Source organism: Peromyscus leucopus, chromosome 22 (assembly GCF_004664715.2).
Source record: "Peromyscus leucopus breed LL Stock chromosome 22, UCI_PerLeu_2.1, whole genome shotgun sequence".
NCBI classification, from domain to species: domain Eukaryota; kingdom Metazoa; phylum Chordata; class Mammalia; order Rodentia; family Cricetidae; genus Peromyscus; species Peromyscus leucopus.
This window is the reverse complement of record NC_051081.1, coordinates 31,375,203-31,390,376: the sequence shown is the minus strand read 5'-3', so window position 1 is coordinate 31,390,376 and position 15,174 is coordinate 31,375,203. Positions and strand designations below refer to the sequence as shown.

General features: G+C 46.7%; 1 protein-coding gene across 1 annotated transcript in view; it reads right to left on the bottom strand.

The window, feature by feature from the left end:
• Xdh (xanthine dehydrogenase) overlaps positions 1 to 15,174 on the bottom strand; it is a 65,508-nt gene that overhangs the window by 29,334 nt on the left and 21,000 nt on the right. Inside the window, 9 exon segments of the mRNA XM_028873674.2 lie at positions 152 to 326; positions 1,929 to 2,113; positions 4,126 to 4,235; positions 5,590 to 5,683; positions 6,731 to 6,882; positions 7,357 to 7,449; positions 10,159 to 10,300; positions 11,509 to 11,595; positions 11,923 to 11,991. Of these exon segments, the coding sequence (XP_028729507.1) occupies positions 152 to 326; positions 1,929 to 2,113; positions 4,126 to 4,235; positions 5,590 to 5,683; positions 6,731 to 6,882; positions 7,357 to 7,449; positions 10,159 to 10,300; positions 11,509 to 11,595; positions 11,923 to 11,991 (1,107 nt within the window).

Sequence of the window (15,174 nt, the reverse complement as noted above, 5' to 3'; positions counted from 1 at the left end):
GATGAGGTGGTGGCGCTGTCCCCAGGTTGTCCTGACCCCTGCTCTTCTGCTCCCAGATGTTGAAAGGGGAGGAGAAACTTTGCTACCCAGCCCAGGCTGCTGAGCCCCCCCTCCCAAACAGGGTGCTGAAGGGACTCTGCCCCACACTCACATTCTCGGGGTTCACTTTGCCCAGCTTCTGGAGTACTGTCAGGTAGAACTTAAAGAAGAAGCTGAGGGTGAGGGTGCGCCGGAACTCCACCATACCACCCGGGGCGTTGGGGGCCAGATGTAGCTCCTCTGCCAGGCCAGCACACACATCCTGCAGCAACTCTTCATTCCAGGACCTGGAAGAAGGCAGAATGTGGACTTGCTTCCTCCCACCCATCTCCATCATTCAGTGTGGAGCATAACACCCAAGGTCTCTGCTGAATAGGCCTGGGTTCAGGCTTTGGCTCACATGCCATGAATTACAACTACAGGCAAACTACTCAACCTCCTGGTGCCTTAGCCCCCTCAGTGTTAGATAGATAGATAGATAGATAGATAGATAGATAGATAGATAGATAGATAGATAGATAGATAGATGATGGATAGATAGATAGATGACAAGTAGATAGATGTATCTAGATACCTATATAAACAGAAAGATATTTTTCTTTTTTTTCAATTTTTGAGATTATATAATTGCATTTCTTCCTTCCCTTTCCTCTCTCCAAACCCTTTCATACAGCCCTCCCCACTCTCCTTCAAATTCATGTCCCCTTTTTTCATTAATTGTTATTGCATGCACATCCAGAAATGTATATACCTACTTATTCTTAAACATAACCTGTTTAGTTTGTATAGTGTTACTTTGTACATATTTTTAAATGCCCTAAATAATAGTTACTCTAGGTTCTTATAACGTACTAGGCAATATCCTAAGTGCTTTATATGAGTTGTTAGTTTTCATCAATTAAACATTATGGTAGGGAATGTCTGATGCCCATTTTACCACTGAGAAATTTTGGCATAAAGGGACTACTGAATAGGACTTCTGTTCCTCTGCATACTGGGTGGCGGAGCCAAGGAATCAAATTCCATCTCTGCCTCTTCCATGCGATCATTGTGAAGATTACATAAGACAATGCCAGTGAAGCACCTGGCACAATGGCTACCATGTGGCAGCCCTAGTTATGGTAGTAGGATTAATAATAGGACTAGGAATAGCAGTGATAGTGGCAATAACAATAGTAATAGTAATAGTGGTAGTAAAAATAATGGTGACACCACCAACATCGTCAGTAATACTATTCGTGGTAACTTCTAATGGCGGCAAGAGGCATGGGGGTAACCATAGTAACAGTACCACGCGGCACAGAAGCAGCAGTGGTAGAAGCAGTGGCGTCAGTAGGAATGGCACCCGAAATGCTGCTACTGTAGAGTTGGCAGTAGCGAGGACAGCGATGCTACCTTCAGGAGTAACAGCAGCAGCGGTGTGGAGAGCCCTGTAGCAGCGAGGGCAGAAAGCAGCCATGGTAACAGTATCAGCACGTTGCTAGCAGCAATCGCGTTAATGGCGCTCCTAGCTTGCCATGGTGCACTCCTAGCTTGCCACGGTGCTGGTGGCACTAGCACTAGTAAGAGGAGTCGCCGCAGTAGTGCTAATAAGATAACCCCCGCAAGTGGGGCTACCGACGGCTGTGTTCATAGTAGCAGACTGAGAAGAGCCAGCGGGAGTAGCAGCAATCGGAGTAGGAGATACTTACCCCTGCAGCGCTGCTGGCCGTACAGCGATATCAGAATGAATGACAGCAGCTGTGAGACCAGCAGCCGCAGTAGTCGCGACCGCGGCATTAGAAGCATCACCAGGAGCAACAGCAACAGCAGAAGCCGGAGCAGCAATAGTAACCCCCCAGCAGCCAGTGCGGCAGTGCGGGCAGCTTCCCGGTGCAGCCCATGCTTACTTGGCCAGCTGCCTCGGAGTGGTCTTGAGGGCTGAGATGGTTCTGTCGGCCATCCCTCCGTAACAAAGGGACAGCTCCTGCACCTCAGTGGTCCCTGGCTTGAACAGGACTCTCATGCCGCTGGTCACCTTGGCGATGTCATCTTCTCTCCGGGAGGCCTGTTTGAAGGCTGAGAAAAACTCACCCTAAAAAAAAAAAAGGGGGAACAGAAAAGAAAAAAAAAAAAGAATTGGCATCCCCACATGTTTGCAAGTATTAGCGAATGGCCAGCATGAGACATAGGAACTGGAGGATAAGAGAAGTGGGGAGGGCATTATGGTGCCTTGAAAATCGGTGGGGAGCAAAGACAAGACATATTCTTACTACATTTTGAGAAGTTCCAGGTCACATGCCCCAAAGCTGGAAAGGGTCAGGACTTCCCTGCCTGTCACGTGACTTGGGGATGAGGTAGTGTCTACAGAGCAAACAGCTGGAAGGAGAAAGATACCGCCCCCCCCCCAAAAAAAAAAAACTCCCAGAAAACCACCCTGGCACCAGTATCAGAATCCATCGGCCTCTCCAGAGACCTCAGTAAGAACTCCTTGGCATGTTGCCTCGCCAGCTGGGACAGGGAGATGGGGTACAGGCTGTGATAGCACCTCGCCTGTGGCTCCCAGATGTCTGTACCGTGTCCCTCCCACCAGTGGACTGCGGATTGAGACATCCTGGCTCCAGTGAGCCTGGGTCCTGCTGTGAGGCAACTACTGCTTTATGCTAGAAGCACGCTTCTCTCCTGGGCCTGAACCTGGGTCTGTTTCTATGGTGAGGAGGATAATATGAGTCACTTTCCAGGAAAGAATCATGTGACGTCCGCCCTCCATGTTGTGTCGCTCTTCGGGTTTGTGGTCACCTTGGGTCTGCTGTTTGTATTGACATCAAAGGTCCTTTGTTCAGAATGAGCTGTAGAGACTCTCCCAGGCATCATTCTTGGGTGCTGACATGGCCTGGAGCACCTAGCCCAGAGCTTGAACTGTTTCAAAGTAGGCAGTGGTTCTGTGTGCTCGGGGCCACACTGGTGCCACCAGCTGTCAGGGGACCAGTGTCCTTTCTTGATAAAACTTTCTAGTTCACAGCATAAAATCTCCTCTCTTTTATCAAATGATAGCTTTTGACCCTATGTGAAAAATAAAAGCAGAGCCCATAGGGAGCCTGACTCTATGCCCTGTCCCTCAATTAAAAAAAAAAAAAAATTAGTCATCTGTGAAATTCAAAATTCTGAGACTCGTTGCTCAAAATAGTCTATAAACACAAGCTGGAAAATCATTAGGAGGCCACCTCAGGGGCATAATTGCTCAAATTGAATTAGCATTCTCATTAAGGAGGTCAAAATCTGCAAGGACGAACTCTTCTTACACTGGCTAAGCACTTCCTGTAACCCCTGGCTGTCCTGACAGCTGTTTTGCTGGCCTCGCCCAGAACATTCTTGTAATGTGTCTCTCGTAGCTGTATTCTCAATCGGTAACTGCTGAGAGGCGAGAACCAGAGCAGGCCAAGCTTGCCCACCTCCACCCTGGCAAGGTGCCACATCAGCCCAAACAGATCAGAAAAGCTGCTCATGAAGCCAGAACCCAGCAGTGCCTGGCCAGAGTAAGGTCAGTGAGCCAACAGCTTAGAGGCAGCCATGAGGGTCTCACCACAGCAGCTTCTTCACTCAGCATGCAGGGGCTGTACACCCCACCTTGGGAAAATAACTCTCTGGCACAAGGCAGGAATACCCAACCAACAAGGGATGTCCTTGGGACTGTGCTGTGAACTGTTAGCTGATGACTACCACTGACTTCCAGACATCTACCAAGAACCTCATGAGTTGTGTCCTTCAGTCTTCACTACAGTCTCTACAGTGGGCAAGACTGTGCCTGCTTTACAGAGAGGACACTGGGGCTCAGGAAGGTCAGACAAGCCCCTCGAGGTCCCATGTCTGACTGTTGAGTTCCATAGCTCATGCCCTGCAACTAACTCCTCCTCGTCCGGAAATGGTAGGGTGGGTTCATCAAAGGCAAAGTTAGTGAGAATGGATCGATGTTAGAGGGGAGAGGCGCTAACTGTGGTTCTGAGACTCTTTCGGCTCCTTATGCAGAGCCCAACAGTTTGGGCAGAGCCTGGAGTGACACACACACACACACACACACACACACACACACACACACACACCCCTTACCTCCCTGCTGTAGGGAATCTCAATGGAAAGCAGTATCTCCTCTGGACTGAGCAGAGTCCTTCTGTAGCCCGGGAAGAAGGTGTGGTCCATCCGAACAGTTCTCTTGGTACCTGTATGCAGACAAGATGATGACAGCCACATGTGGATGAGGCTGAGGACACACTGGGAGCGGAGGACAGTCATTAGTGAGACAAGTTCCTCTCTGTGCTCTCCGACGCCACAGTCAGAGGAAGCAGCTGGCAAAATTGGGACCCAGTCACCTTCTGAGGTCCATAAACAGCATGTTCTCGTCAATGTCTAACAATCATCTTTTGAGAAGGAAGAAAGCCCTGGTCTGTGGTATGTGTCATTTTATGGTATAAATATACCCACCATACCCAAGTTCAAGCAGCCATGCAAAGTCACTGAGTCTGAAGTCAGAATGAAGGCAAAAAAGAGCAGTATCACTTCCCTGTTCACTGTCCTCACTCAAGATAGCTGACAAGGAGTGCCTTTGTGTAGCTGGCATCTGGGAACTAGATCTTAGAAGGATTCCTACCATTTGGGTGGTATGGCATATATAACCAGAACCTGAGGAATGTTGGGCAGTAAGTCTCTAACAAGCTTGTCTGGTAGATAACAGTTCTCCCATGTTGTCACAATTCATTGCTGGGGGAATTGTTGCATATATTCTGGCCCCAGCACATGCTCATCCGGGTGGCCAGTCCAACTGTGAACCCCCTACAAAGACTACAGGAATCACCGTGGAGCCGTGGAGGTTCCAAGAGACTGAAACTGGAACTACCATATGACCCAGCAATGACCCTTCTGGCCAAATTTCCAAAGAGCCCTACATCCCATGCCACCCATGTTTATTCCTGCTTTATTCATAACAGGAATCAGCCTTGATGTCTATCAGTGGATGAATGCTTAACAAAAATGTGATCCATGGAGAAAATGGAGCTTTAATTGGCCAAAGTGGAACTGTAAAATTTGCAGGAAAATAGATAGAATTGGAAAAATATCATATTAAGTTAATCCAGGCTCAAAAGACAAACACTTCAATTTCTCTCTCATCTGAAGCTCTCATAACATTAGATCATAGTCTGATGCTTTAAGGGACATGGGGAAGGAGAGTGAAAGAAGATATGGGATATAAAGTAGAAAGGGAAATATTGGGGTGACAGGGAACAATGAAGACAGGGTGGGGAACAGGAAGATAGAGGGGAGGCCCAACCAGACCTAATATGTATGAAAATGCCGTAAGGAAATCTGTTACTTCATATACTAATTAAAAGATTAATTTAAAAAAATTTTTAAAAAGAAACAAAAAGGAAGAAAATGCTTAACTCTCTCAACCCCCAACCTGGATTGATCCCCCTTCAACTTTTATGAATCCAAACCTTAAAGCATTAGGGACCACTGAATTTGGGGTTTTGTTTCTCTAGCAAAGGACCCAGGTGGTCAAACTCTTCAGGCGCTCACCTCTAGACACAAGGGTCAGTTTGGCTCCACTGGCCATGAACACAGGGTTGAGGTCAGAGATGGGGCTGGCGGTGATGATGTTCCCTCCGATGGACTAGTGAGGACAAGCAGAGAGTGAGTGAGAGCTGTTCAGTCTCCTGCATGCTGCAAGAGGGCACAGCCGCGGCAGGGGGCACCAGAGGCAGGACCTGACTCCCTGAGCAGCCCAGCAAGACAGGGCCATTCAAGGAAACACACAAGCCTGAAATCAGAACACTTGGGATGGGTTCTCAGCTCAGAAACCTATGTACGCATCAGTAAACAGAGGCAAGCTCTTTCGAATGGTTTTCCCTCACCCAACCTTTTCATTCTGGAAGGATTGAGGTGAATTATCACAGAGGCTGTAGGGAGTCAGTAAAACGAAATCCAAGATAGAGATCAAGGAAAAAGAGACGGACGTAGAAATGAATAGCTGGTTGTTTTGGGATCTGAACTTTCCGGCAATTTGACAAAAAAAGAATGGAATAAGAATCAGATAGAGGTTCTTGTTACCAAAACAAAGGAGGAAAAACAGTGTGAACTGAGAACAGAACCTCCTCAGAAGTCCGCTAAGGAGAACTAGGGGGCACAATAGTGCTTTCTGCACCTGTGTTCCTTCCTGGGAAACCAGAAGTGGCAAGTTCTTGGACAGGGTAGGGGAGGTGGAAAGAACAGAGTAGGGGAAGTGGAAGCAAAAGTGCTTTTCAAAGAATAGCGTGGGACCGATGCATTGTCTCCCTACACCATATACTGTGTGAATCCCAAATAGAACAAGGAACATAAATGTTACTATCTGTAAACTAGAAACTTCAGGGCTGTACTGAAGACTGACAGAATGGTCAACAAATGGACCCCTCCCTCCTCTGGAGGGGGCTCTGTGCCTCTGGGTCACCTCTAAACCCAGATCTGACTTCTCTCTAATATGTCTCTCATTCGCTTGCTGAGAATCTTGGCCAACCTGAGAAAGAAGGAGGCAGGACACTGTGTCTCTCCAGTCTCGAGGGAGAACTGCGAGTGTTTCTCAGTGGCCGCAGACCACCTTCATGTAGCAGTATGCAGGGCCTTACAGAACACCCGATCTTGACTCCGCCCCTCCTCCCTGGCCTCTGATGGAAGGACTCACCGCTACGGACTTGACCTGCTTGCCAGCAAACCAACGCAGCTGCTCCAGGACACCTCTGAACACCTCTGTCTTTTGTTCTGGAAGATTAGTGACTGCATCCACCAGGACATTTTCTACCAAACTAAGGGGGCAGGAGGCTCCAAAGGAGATTCCTGTGTATACATGCCAGAAATAAAGGTCAGTCCTAGCTGGAAAGACCTATCATATACAGCTCCTGTCTCACCAGAGCCAGGCTGAAGCAAGGCTTCCATCTTTATGGGGGCCCAGAGAAGCGATTTAACTAATGGGTTGTGCTCACACCTCTGGATCCTATAATCAACACACTTGTCCTGTAATCCAGTAGTTCTCAATTCAACAAAATCAAGACCTCTGGAGGAGAAGTTCTGACATAAAGTAGTAATAATAAAAAAAAAAAAGTACACAAACACTATCAACTCCCTCTAGTTCCATCTCCATGTGATCCAATGTGTCATAAGGATCAAAGACAACACCAAGATTCTTATAGCCTCTTGCTAACACTGACCACATATCCTCAGTGGGGGAAAGGTGATGAGGGCTACCTCCTTCCCAGCTCACCCCTGCCCCTGTACCAGGTGGACTCCAGGGGAAGCAGGGAACAGCCTTACCCTCAGGCCCATGCGTCACTGAATTCAGTTCAGGGATCCAGGCTGGGCAGACGATCAGAGGAAACAGCATGTTCTTAAACTTCATTTCAATGCCTTTGAGAAACAAGGAACCTGGGTTAGAGACCTCAGCAGTTTCCCCACATCACACACAGGATGTGGGGTCCATTTAGAACCAGAAGGAGGTTTGGAATTAGGAAACAGACCAGATGAGAGGGATTATATCAGCCATAATCTCTGCCTTCCTCTCAAAAACAAATAAAAGAAATGAACTCAGATTCACCGTGATGCATTTGTGTTATGCGGTAGCATTTGAAAACACGGGACGTTAAGGAACGTCCAAACTTCTTCCAAGCACTTTATATTTGAACTTAATTGATACTCCTAATAACCCTGTGAGGGACTGTAGGTTTCTGTTTATAGATGAGGAACCTGAGGTGCAGAAATGTCCAACTTTTAAAAAATGGCCATTTGTGTATATATATATATACAATGAAAGCATGTGCATGCCTTGATGTGCATGTAAATCTCAGAGGACAACTTTCAGGAGTTGGTTCTCTCCTTCCACCAAGAGTCCTGGGGACAGAACTCAGGCCATCAGACTGATATAGCTAGTGTCTTTCCCCCACTGAACTATCTCAGTAGCCCAATGTTTTTGCTCAAATCCACAGCTAAGAACAAGCACATTTTGGTCTTTGGGCCATTTTTAGGAGTGAGGTATAATAACAAACACATCAAATCCTAAAATCATAAGAAAAGAAGAAAATGAGACACAAAACTTCCAATCTGTCCTCCAAGCTCCAAGCTCTAAGCTCTGGGTTCCTCAATATGAGTGGCTTTGCAGGGCTGCGTCTTTGTCCAATTTCTGTCTCTGCCCCCAACAAATCAATAGAAGCCTCTGCTGATGATGCTCCTCTGTTCCCTCGGACGCAGATGATGTACTGCTTCTCTTGGTCTTGCCAGTAGGATCACAGATGGGGAAAGTGGAAACAGAAACACCACATTCTCCATCGTGATGTGGCTTAGTACTTCAAAGGGCAACCCAGCTTTGAAGACAGGACACAGCCTGACGCAGTGAGCTCCGTCTTAGTAAGGACTTTTCTACACTCACTCCCCTCACACCCTGCACTGGCTGTAGGTAGGTGTTTTCTTTGTGCAGTGTGTGTATAAGGAGGAGGGAGCAGAGTAGATGGGAGTGACCTTGAGAAATTATTTCTAATTGTGGCGCTCATACGATCTTATTATAACCCAGAGCACTGCCCAACTCACGGAGAGGAGCATGTCCAAAGTCAAAACATCCCCAAAGATCCTTCTAGCCACTTTGAACTATGCTACCCTTGGTCCCTGGAGCTCTAGTTATATAGACAAAGGGCCTGAAACCACAACCATATGGACAACAAGAGCACCAGCCACCATGAATGCTACTGAGCCACAGACTTCAAAAATCACCCCACGGAGACATGTCTCATACCCTAAACAAAGCTACAGATGGGGGCCTCTAAATCCCATCTGTGCTTCTGAGAACAGGGTCAGCACTGTGCTCCATCATTGTCCCAGCAAGGCTCCCCTCTCTGGGCTGAGGATCCAACCAGAATCTAAGGAATTGATTTCCTTCAGAAACCAGAGCCAGACTCCAAGTAGCCACTTTGATTTCGGAAGCATGGTTTATCAACCACCTCTCAACACATACACTACACTCACATCATACATACACATACACTAAACAGAGGTCCTCTGAACTAACTTTCACTGTGCTGTGAACTTCTCCTTGGGTCTCACTAGGTTTGGCATGAGGTAGAACAGACGCCAGACAAGTGAGCTTTCGAAGAAGATAGAGAATAGTGGGACCTGGGCTCTCCGCCACTGCAGCTGTCTCATGGAACGCCAGGGCTAGGAGTATACAACCTGAGCCTCCCTGGCCTGTTCAGCTGTTGTGGGTCCCAGACCCAGATGGTGGCATGGTCCATCCAACATAGTCACCCTTAAACACCTCTCCTTTGTCCTATCACATCATCCCAGAAAAAGGAGAGGAGAAGAGAGTGGCATTTATAGATCCTGGGGTGATGGGTCAGCAGATAAGAGGACTTGATTGCAAGCATGAGTCCCTGAGTTCAAATCCCCAACACCCATGTAGAAGACTAGGAGTGACTACATACACCCATAACCCTAGCGCAGGGTGGGGCTTGCTCAGCTTAGCTCCAGGTTCATCGAGGATCCTGTTTCAGGGGTATAAGGTACCACATGAATGAGCAGGACTCTTCCCTATCTTCCTGTGGCAACTACATGTACACATGTGCAACACACACACACACACACACACACACACACACACACACACACACACACCATTTATAGACCTCTAGCACTGATCAGCCACTGGCCTGGACACTTGACTGGCATTTTCCCCACTCCCCTTAGATCAGGAAAGCTATGAGGAAAGGATTTTTTCCTCTTAAATCTTTCTGTCCCTAGCTCGTCCCAGAGATGGGAAGGGTCACAGGTGGTACTCATAGAGGAATTTAGCAAGTGTAAGGATCACACCTGATATTCAAGCAGCCCTCTGAGGTGTTATACCACCCTGTACACAGAATGAGAACATTTCCTGGGACACATAGGAAGGGACTGAGCCAGGCCTCACCAATGTCTTGGGAGTCCATGTGCCCTGAGCTTTTCAGTAGGTTCTCAGTGAGCAGTCAGTGAGGCAATACATAGAGAGTGGGGGGGTGGGGAGCGGGGGAAGCTTTGGGAGAGAGTAGAGGGTCAGAAAGAGCCCAGCAATGCCCAAGGGCCCCCATGCACCCTTACCTATCTCCGTGTTCCCCACCACCAGCTTGGCATCGGGGTGCTGAGCTTTGAGGTCGAGCAGTTCCGCCATGGTTGAAGCCTGGATCCAGGTCACACGCTCCCCTTCAAAACGCAGCTGCTTCTGGGGAGTGTCTTTCAGCCTCTGGGAAGCAGAGTTAGCTCATTGTACTGTCTCCTTCCTACCACCATTATTCCCCCGAAGAATCGTATTAAGTCTGCAGTGGGGTCAGCCTGCTTCCTGACTTGTCTAATATCGACTTGAGAGGGAAGAACACATGCTGAGGGTAAAAGTGAGGGGGATCACATGCTGTATCTGGTGGCCCTATTCAGTACATCTCAGCACTCTTGGGAAGAGCTTGGTGAGCGAGGCACTCTGAGGCTCGCTGTTACAACTGAAGGAACAGCCTGAAGGTCAAGGTTATGATACCGGCCCAAAGCCACCCGCTATGAGGAGCCCAAACCAGAAATCTCAGATTCCTGACACTGTCCCACACTGTGTCCAGGAGGCATGGTGGACAAGGAATGGGAAGGGTTAGAGGTCAGGAGGACAGATGTCCAGAGAGCAGAGAGCATGCAAAGGCGGGGGGGGGGGGGGACCTGACTCTACTGGATATGGATGACACTTAGTGGGAAAAGAAATCCTAGGTACCAAACTGATGGTGTCTTCAAGGGTTCACAGTCCAAAGAAGGATATGCCAGTAGGACTAAATAATCTATCCTCTGGCCGGTTGAGCCTTTGAGGCAGTCTTCAGGAGCCTACATCCCCCAAGAAGCGCTGGAGAAGGATTGATTCTTTCCTTGCAATAAATATGAATGAACATGAGAGAGTCGGCAGAGGATGTGTCTCTAAGATAGAGTCTCAAGCCATGTTCGTGTCCTTTTAACGCAGCTCTGTTTTGTGTTTCCTTTAAAGACGTAAGCTGATTACAGATGGGGGGGGAAAGATGGCTTGATGGGGTCACACATAGAGATAGCCAGGAGGTCACAAATTGATACAGAGTGGCTACAGAGATGACAATATCATCAACAGATACAATCCATAACAGTACCTGCTGTTGATACATAGTGTATTGTAGAGACCAGTGTCTATTCCTGTGGGGCACAAAGTCCATCAAGAAAGACAGACATGGAATCTGTAACTGTATGACACATGTAAGGAGAAGCAAAGGATGCTATGGGAGCATGGGACAGAAGCTCTTTGCTTCCTAGAAATGGCAGAAAAAGGAAGGAGAACTAAGCTGAAATCTAAGACGGAAAGGTACGAAGTTCTCAAAGACCATGTAAACAAGAGTAGAACTCAGGGGCTCACAGAACAGACGTTTGGCTAGACTTCGCCCCGGCACCACCTACCAGCAACTCCGGGGGAAAGATGGGCTCCTGGGTGGGGTCTAAGGGTTTGAAATCCTCTGGTTTGAATAAAGATGGTGAGGGAGCAACCTGCAAGGAAAGACAACAGGAAGTGGGGGGCGCTCAGACGTTCCGACCCAGCTCTTCCTCCAGGCGAGCTGGTTTCCAGGAAGAGGACGGTCAGCTCCTGGAAGAAGGAACAAGGAGGACTTCCTTGCCAGAGAACCCAGAAGTACTGAGCACCATTGCACCTTCAACAGCTGAACAAACACAGCCTCTCATTGTTCCTCCCAAGGCATCACCGCCAGGGAGTTGGAAAGAGGTAGCAACTCCTCCCTGCCACACCTCCTGGATCTGAGACTGCGCGCCACGCCCCCCCTCCCGCCTTAGACTTCCAGAAGCAGAAAGGCCCATTACCATTTGATCTCTCATCTGGTTCATGCAGCAGTTTGGGTTGTTTCCCCTTCCTCCACAGCACCCACCATCCTGAGAAGACGACACATATTCACATCAGAATATTTTCAGTTTCACAGAACCTAAGGACAGTCAATTATTCTTATCTACTTGAAGCCCAGCTCTGGTAATCCCAGCCTGTAACAACAGGAGGAGCATTACCCATCCCATCCAGTCTGCCTCCATTTGGAGAGCTGGGGTCCCTGCCACGTGCTCACTTCATTAATGTGAATTAAGGAAGTGGAACAACAGAGAAAATCTATTTTTATGGAGAAAATGTCTCCATAAAAGCTAGGTTCTACTTTATGAAAACGTATGTGGATACCCACTTTCCTTCCTCAGCGTTGCCTCCTTAGGAAGCCCCTAAAGGAAAAAAAAAATATTACCACTTCTCACAGGACACAAGAGGTCTACTTTTAGATCAGCTGAGACGTATGACTGTTTGCTGGGAGTCTGCAGCTGGGATCTTCATCAGACCCTGTCCCAGATGTTCTACATCAGCACTGGTCTCAAAGATGCATCCAGCCAGTATGCCCAATGGCCTCTGCTACTTATGATGCATTTTCCCCAGAAAACTAAACACTCCGCTCCTCACAGTGGTGGCTGTGCTCTGGAGAAAGGGCCTGGGTCACCATCACTTATGGGAAAGCGCTTCCTCTCAGGATGTCTGTGAGAGATCACAGATAGAGCAGGCTGCACATGGTGGGTTAAGTGTGTGTTTACCTGGCGAACCCAACTCAAGAAGGCAGGAGAGTTTCCAAAATCATGAAGCTGATGCTAAGAGGCAAATGTGGGGGACCTCGGTCTTCTAATGTAGTGAGTCCTGAAGGAGCAAGCTGGGAGCAGGCAGCCCTTCTATATGTGAGTAAGGGAGGGACGACTTCCCATTCTGTCCTTTCCCCCAAAGAGGAGCTGCAACTAAAAAGCTCCCGGAAAGCCACGGAGGTTGAAGGTGTGGCCTTTGGGAACATGCGAGCGACCAAGAGAAACTTTTGCTAGTTCGTACCTGTGAAGCTGTGTGTGCAGAGCCCTCCAGCAGCTCAGGAGTGTCACTGCACACCAGACTTGCTCTGACTATTTTACACGCACACTCTCTCTTCCATCTTGCCCTTCTCTATGCTTAGACAGGAAGAGAGATCCCTCAAAGTCTCTTTCAGCTTTCTTCTTGGAGAAGGAGCGATGGAGTTGCACTCTCAGAAGATGAATTTGCATAGCGCAAAGCATCACCTTACCCACCTGGCCTCCTTGAGGAAAGACATGTATTATACAAGCTGCTTTTTCCAGACAAACAGTGTGCCAGCATAATACCAACTAGATCACTTTCCTTGATAACTCATTGGAATGACTGTACTATAAATTATTGTGATGTATAATAATGAATCACTCAAGGTTACTGAGGTGGAAGTAAGGCTGGCTTTTCCATCCACACCCTCCCAGGCTCTCTGCTTTATGAGGCAAGCAGGAAGAGAATTAACTGAAATACTAAAAACCCCGAGAGAAGAATTCTGTACTCTCTGAAACTGGTATTTAAAGAGTTAAACAGAATAAAAGAACACAATGATGTACATGTGTGATCTCAGTGCTTAGGAAACAGAGGCAGGAGAGTCATTATGAGTCAGAAGTCAAGGGGGAGGTTATGGGTACAAAACAGCCAAGTCACAAAGGCATAAAACACCTTCATGTGGAAGTTGGTTATAGTGGTACATGCTTTTAATCCCAGCACTCAGAGGCAGAGGTAGAAAAATCTCTGTGAGTTTAAGGCCAGCCTGGTCTCAACAGTGAGTACCAGGATAGTTAGGGCTCCATAGAGAAATATTGTCTCAAAAACCCACCTCCCAACAAAACAAAATAAAAGAAGCCTTTATGTGCATGTAGGGCATCAAAAATTCAAGATAAAGTTTTAGGTGTTTTAAACTGAATAGAATTAAACACAGAGAAGTGCAAGAACAAATGTTTTTAAGCGGAGATTGCAACACTACTCCATCAGAAATGGGTTAATCCTGCAGACAGAGAAATCAGTATAATATAGCTGAACACAACATCACCCTCCTGCTGCATGTAACTTTGAGAATTCTGAAACTGAAACGACACCTGTACAAGGTAAGTCATACTATTTCCTGACAAGTACTAACTATAGGCTGCACCATCAGTACATTATTTGTTCTAAAGAAAACATTTCCCCCATTGAACAAGCATTTATTCTCGTTTTATGGGGAACAAACTTTGCTAAAGCCAACCTATTCACTGTTTGTTGGAAACTTAGAGATCAAACCTCAGATTCAGAATCAATGTCACAAAGGTTTAAAATTCAGGGTGAAGTCTGATTCAGAAAGGCCTTTCCAAGTCATGTCTACTTATTTTTCTTTGGTTCATACCTCTCCAAGCAAGCATAAATGCCTGTAATGAGAGCAGTTGCATTCCCATCTGCTGCCGTTTCTACAACAGACAGAACCAAAGCTATGAAGTAAAGACGAAGAGAAATCATTGAAACTGAGGTCATGATGTTAGGTCTTGAAGGTTGAAGGTCCCGTGGAAATGGTATATAACATTCCACCTGATTTGCAGTATTAACCTTCTTGAGTTTCAGGTGCTAAGGGCAAGAGGTTACACATGACCCTGCTTTCCAGGAAGCAGCCATGATGGAAATGATCTAAATATTTTCCTAAGTCCCCTTTATTATCCATGTAATGTTTATTATTCCATAGTCATCCCCTTTCTTTCATTTTGATTTTAGCAATCTGTATCATTTTACTCCTTAGGCTGACTCAGAGTGTATTGCTTTCATTGATTTTTTTTTTTTTTTTTTTTTTTTTTTTTTTTTTTTTTTTTTTTTTTTTAGAACTAGATTTTGTTTTGTTGATTTCTCTCTATGGAATCTCTGGTTTCAATTTCATCAATTTTCTGCTCTAAATAGTGTTTCTTTTCTTCTGCTTCTTTTGGATTTAATTTTCTCTTTTTTTATTTTCCTAAGGTGGAAGCCTACATTATTGATTTGTAGATCCTTTTTTTCTCTCCCGGATTTACATTCCCTGCTCTAAATTTCCCTCTAAGCAATTTGACAAGATAGCTTTTCCACTTCATTCCGTTCAAAACCTTTTAAAATTTATTTGGGGATTTTTTTTTCTTTGCCTCGTGTGTTATTTGGAAGCTTATTGCTTAGTCTCAGAGAAAGCATTTCTGGAATTTCTCTGCTATCTTCCTGCTGGTGGTTTCTAG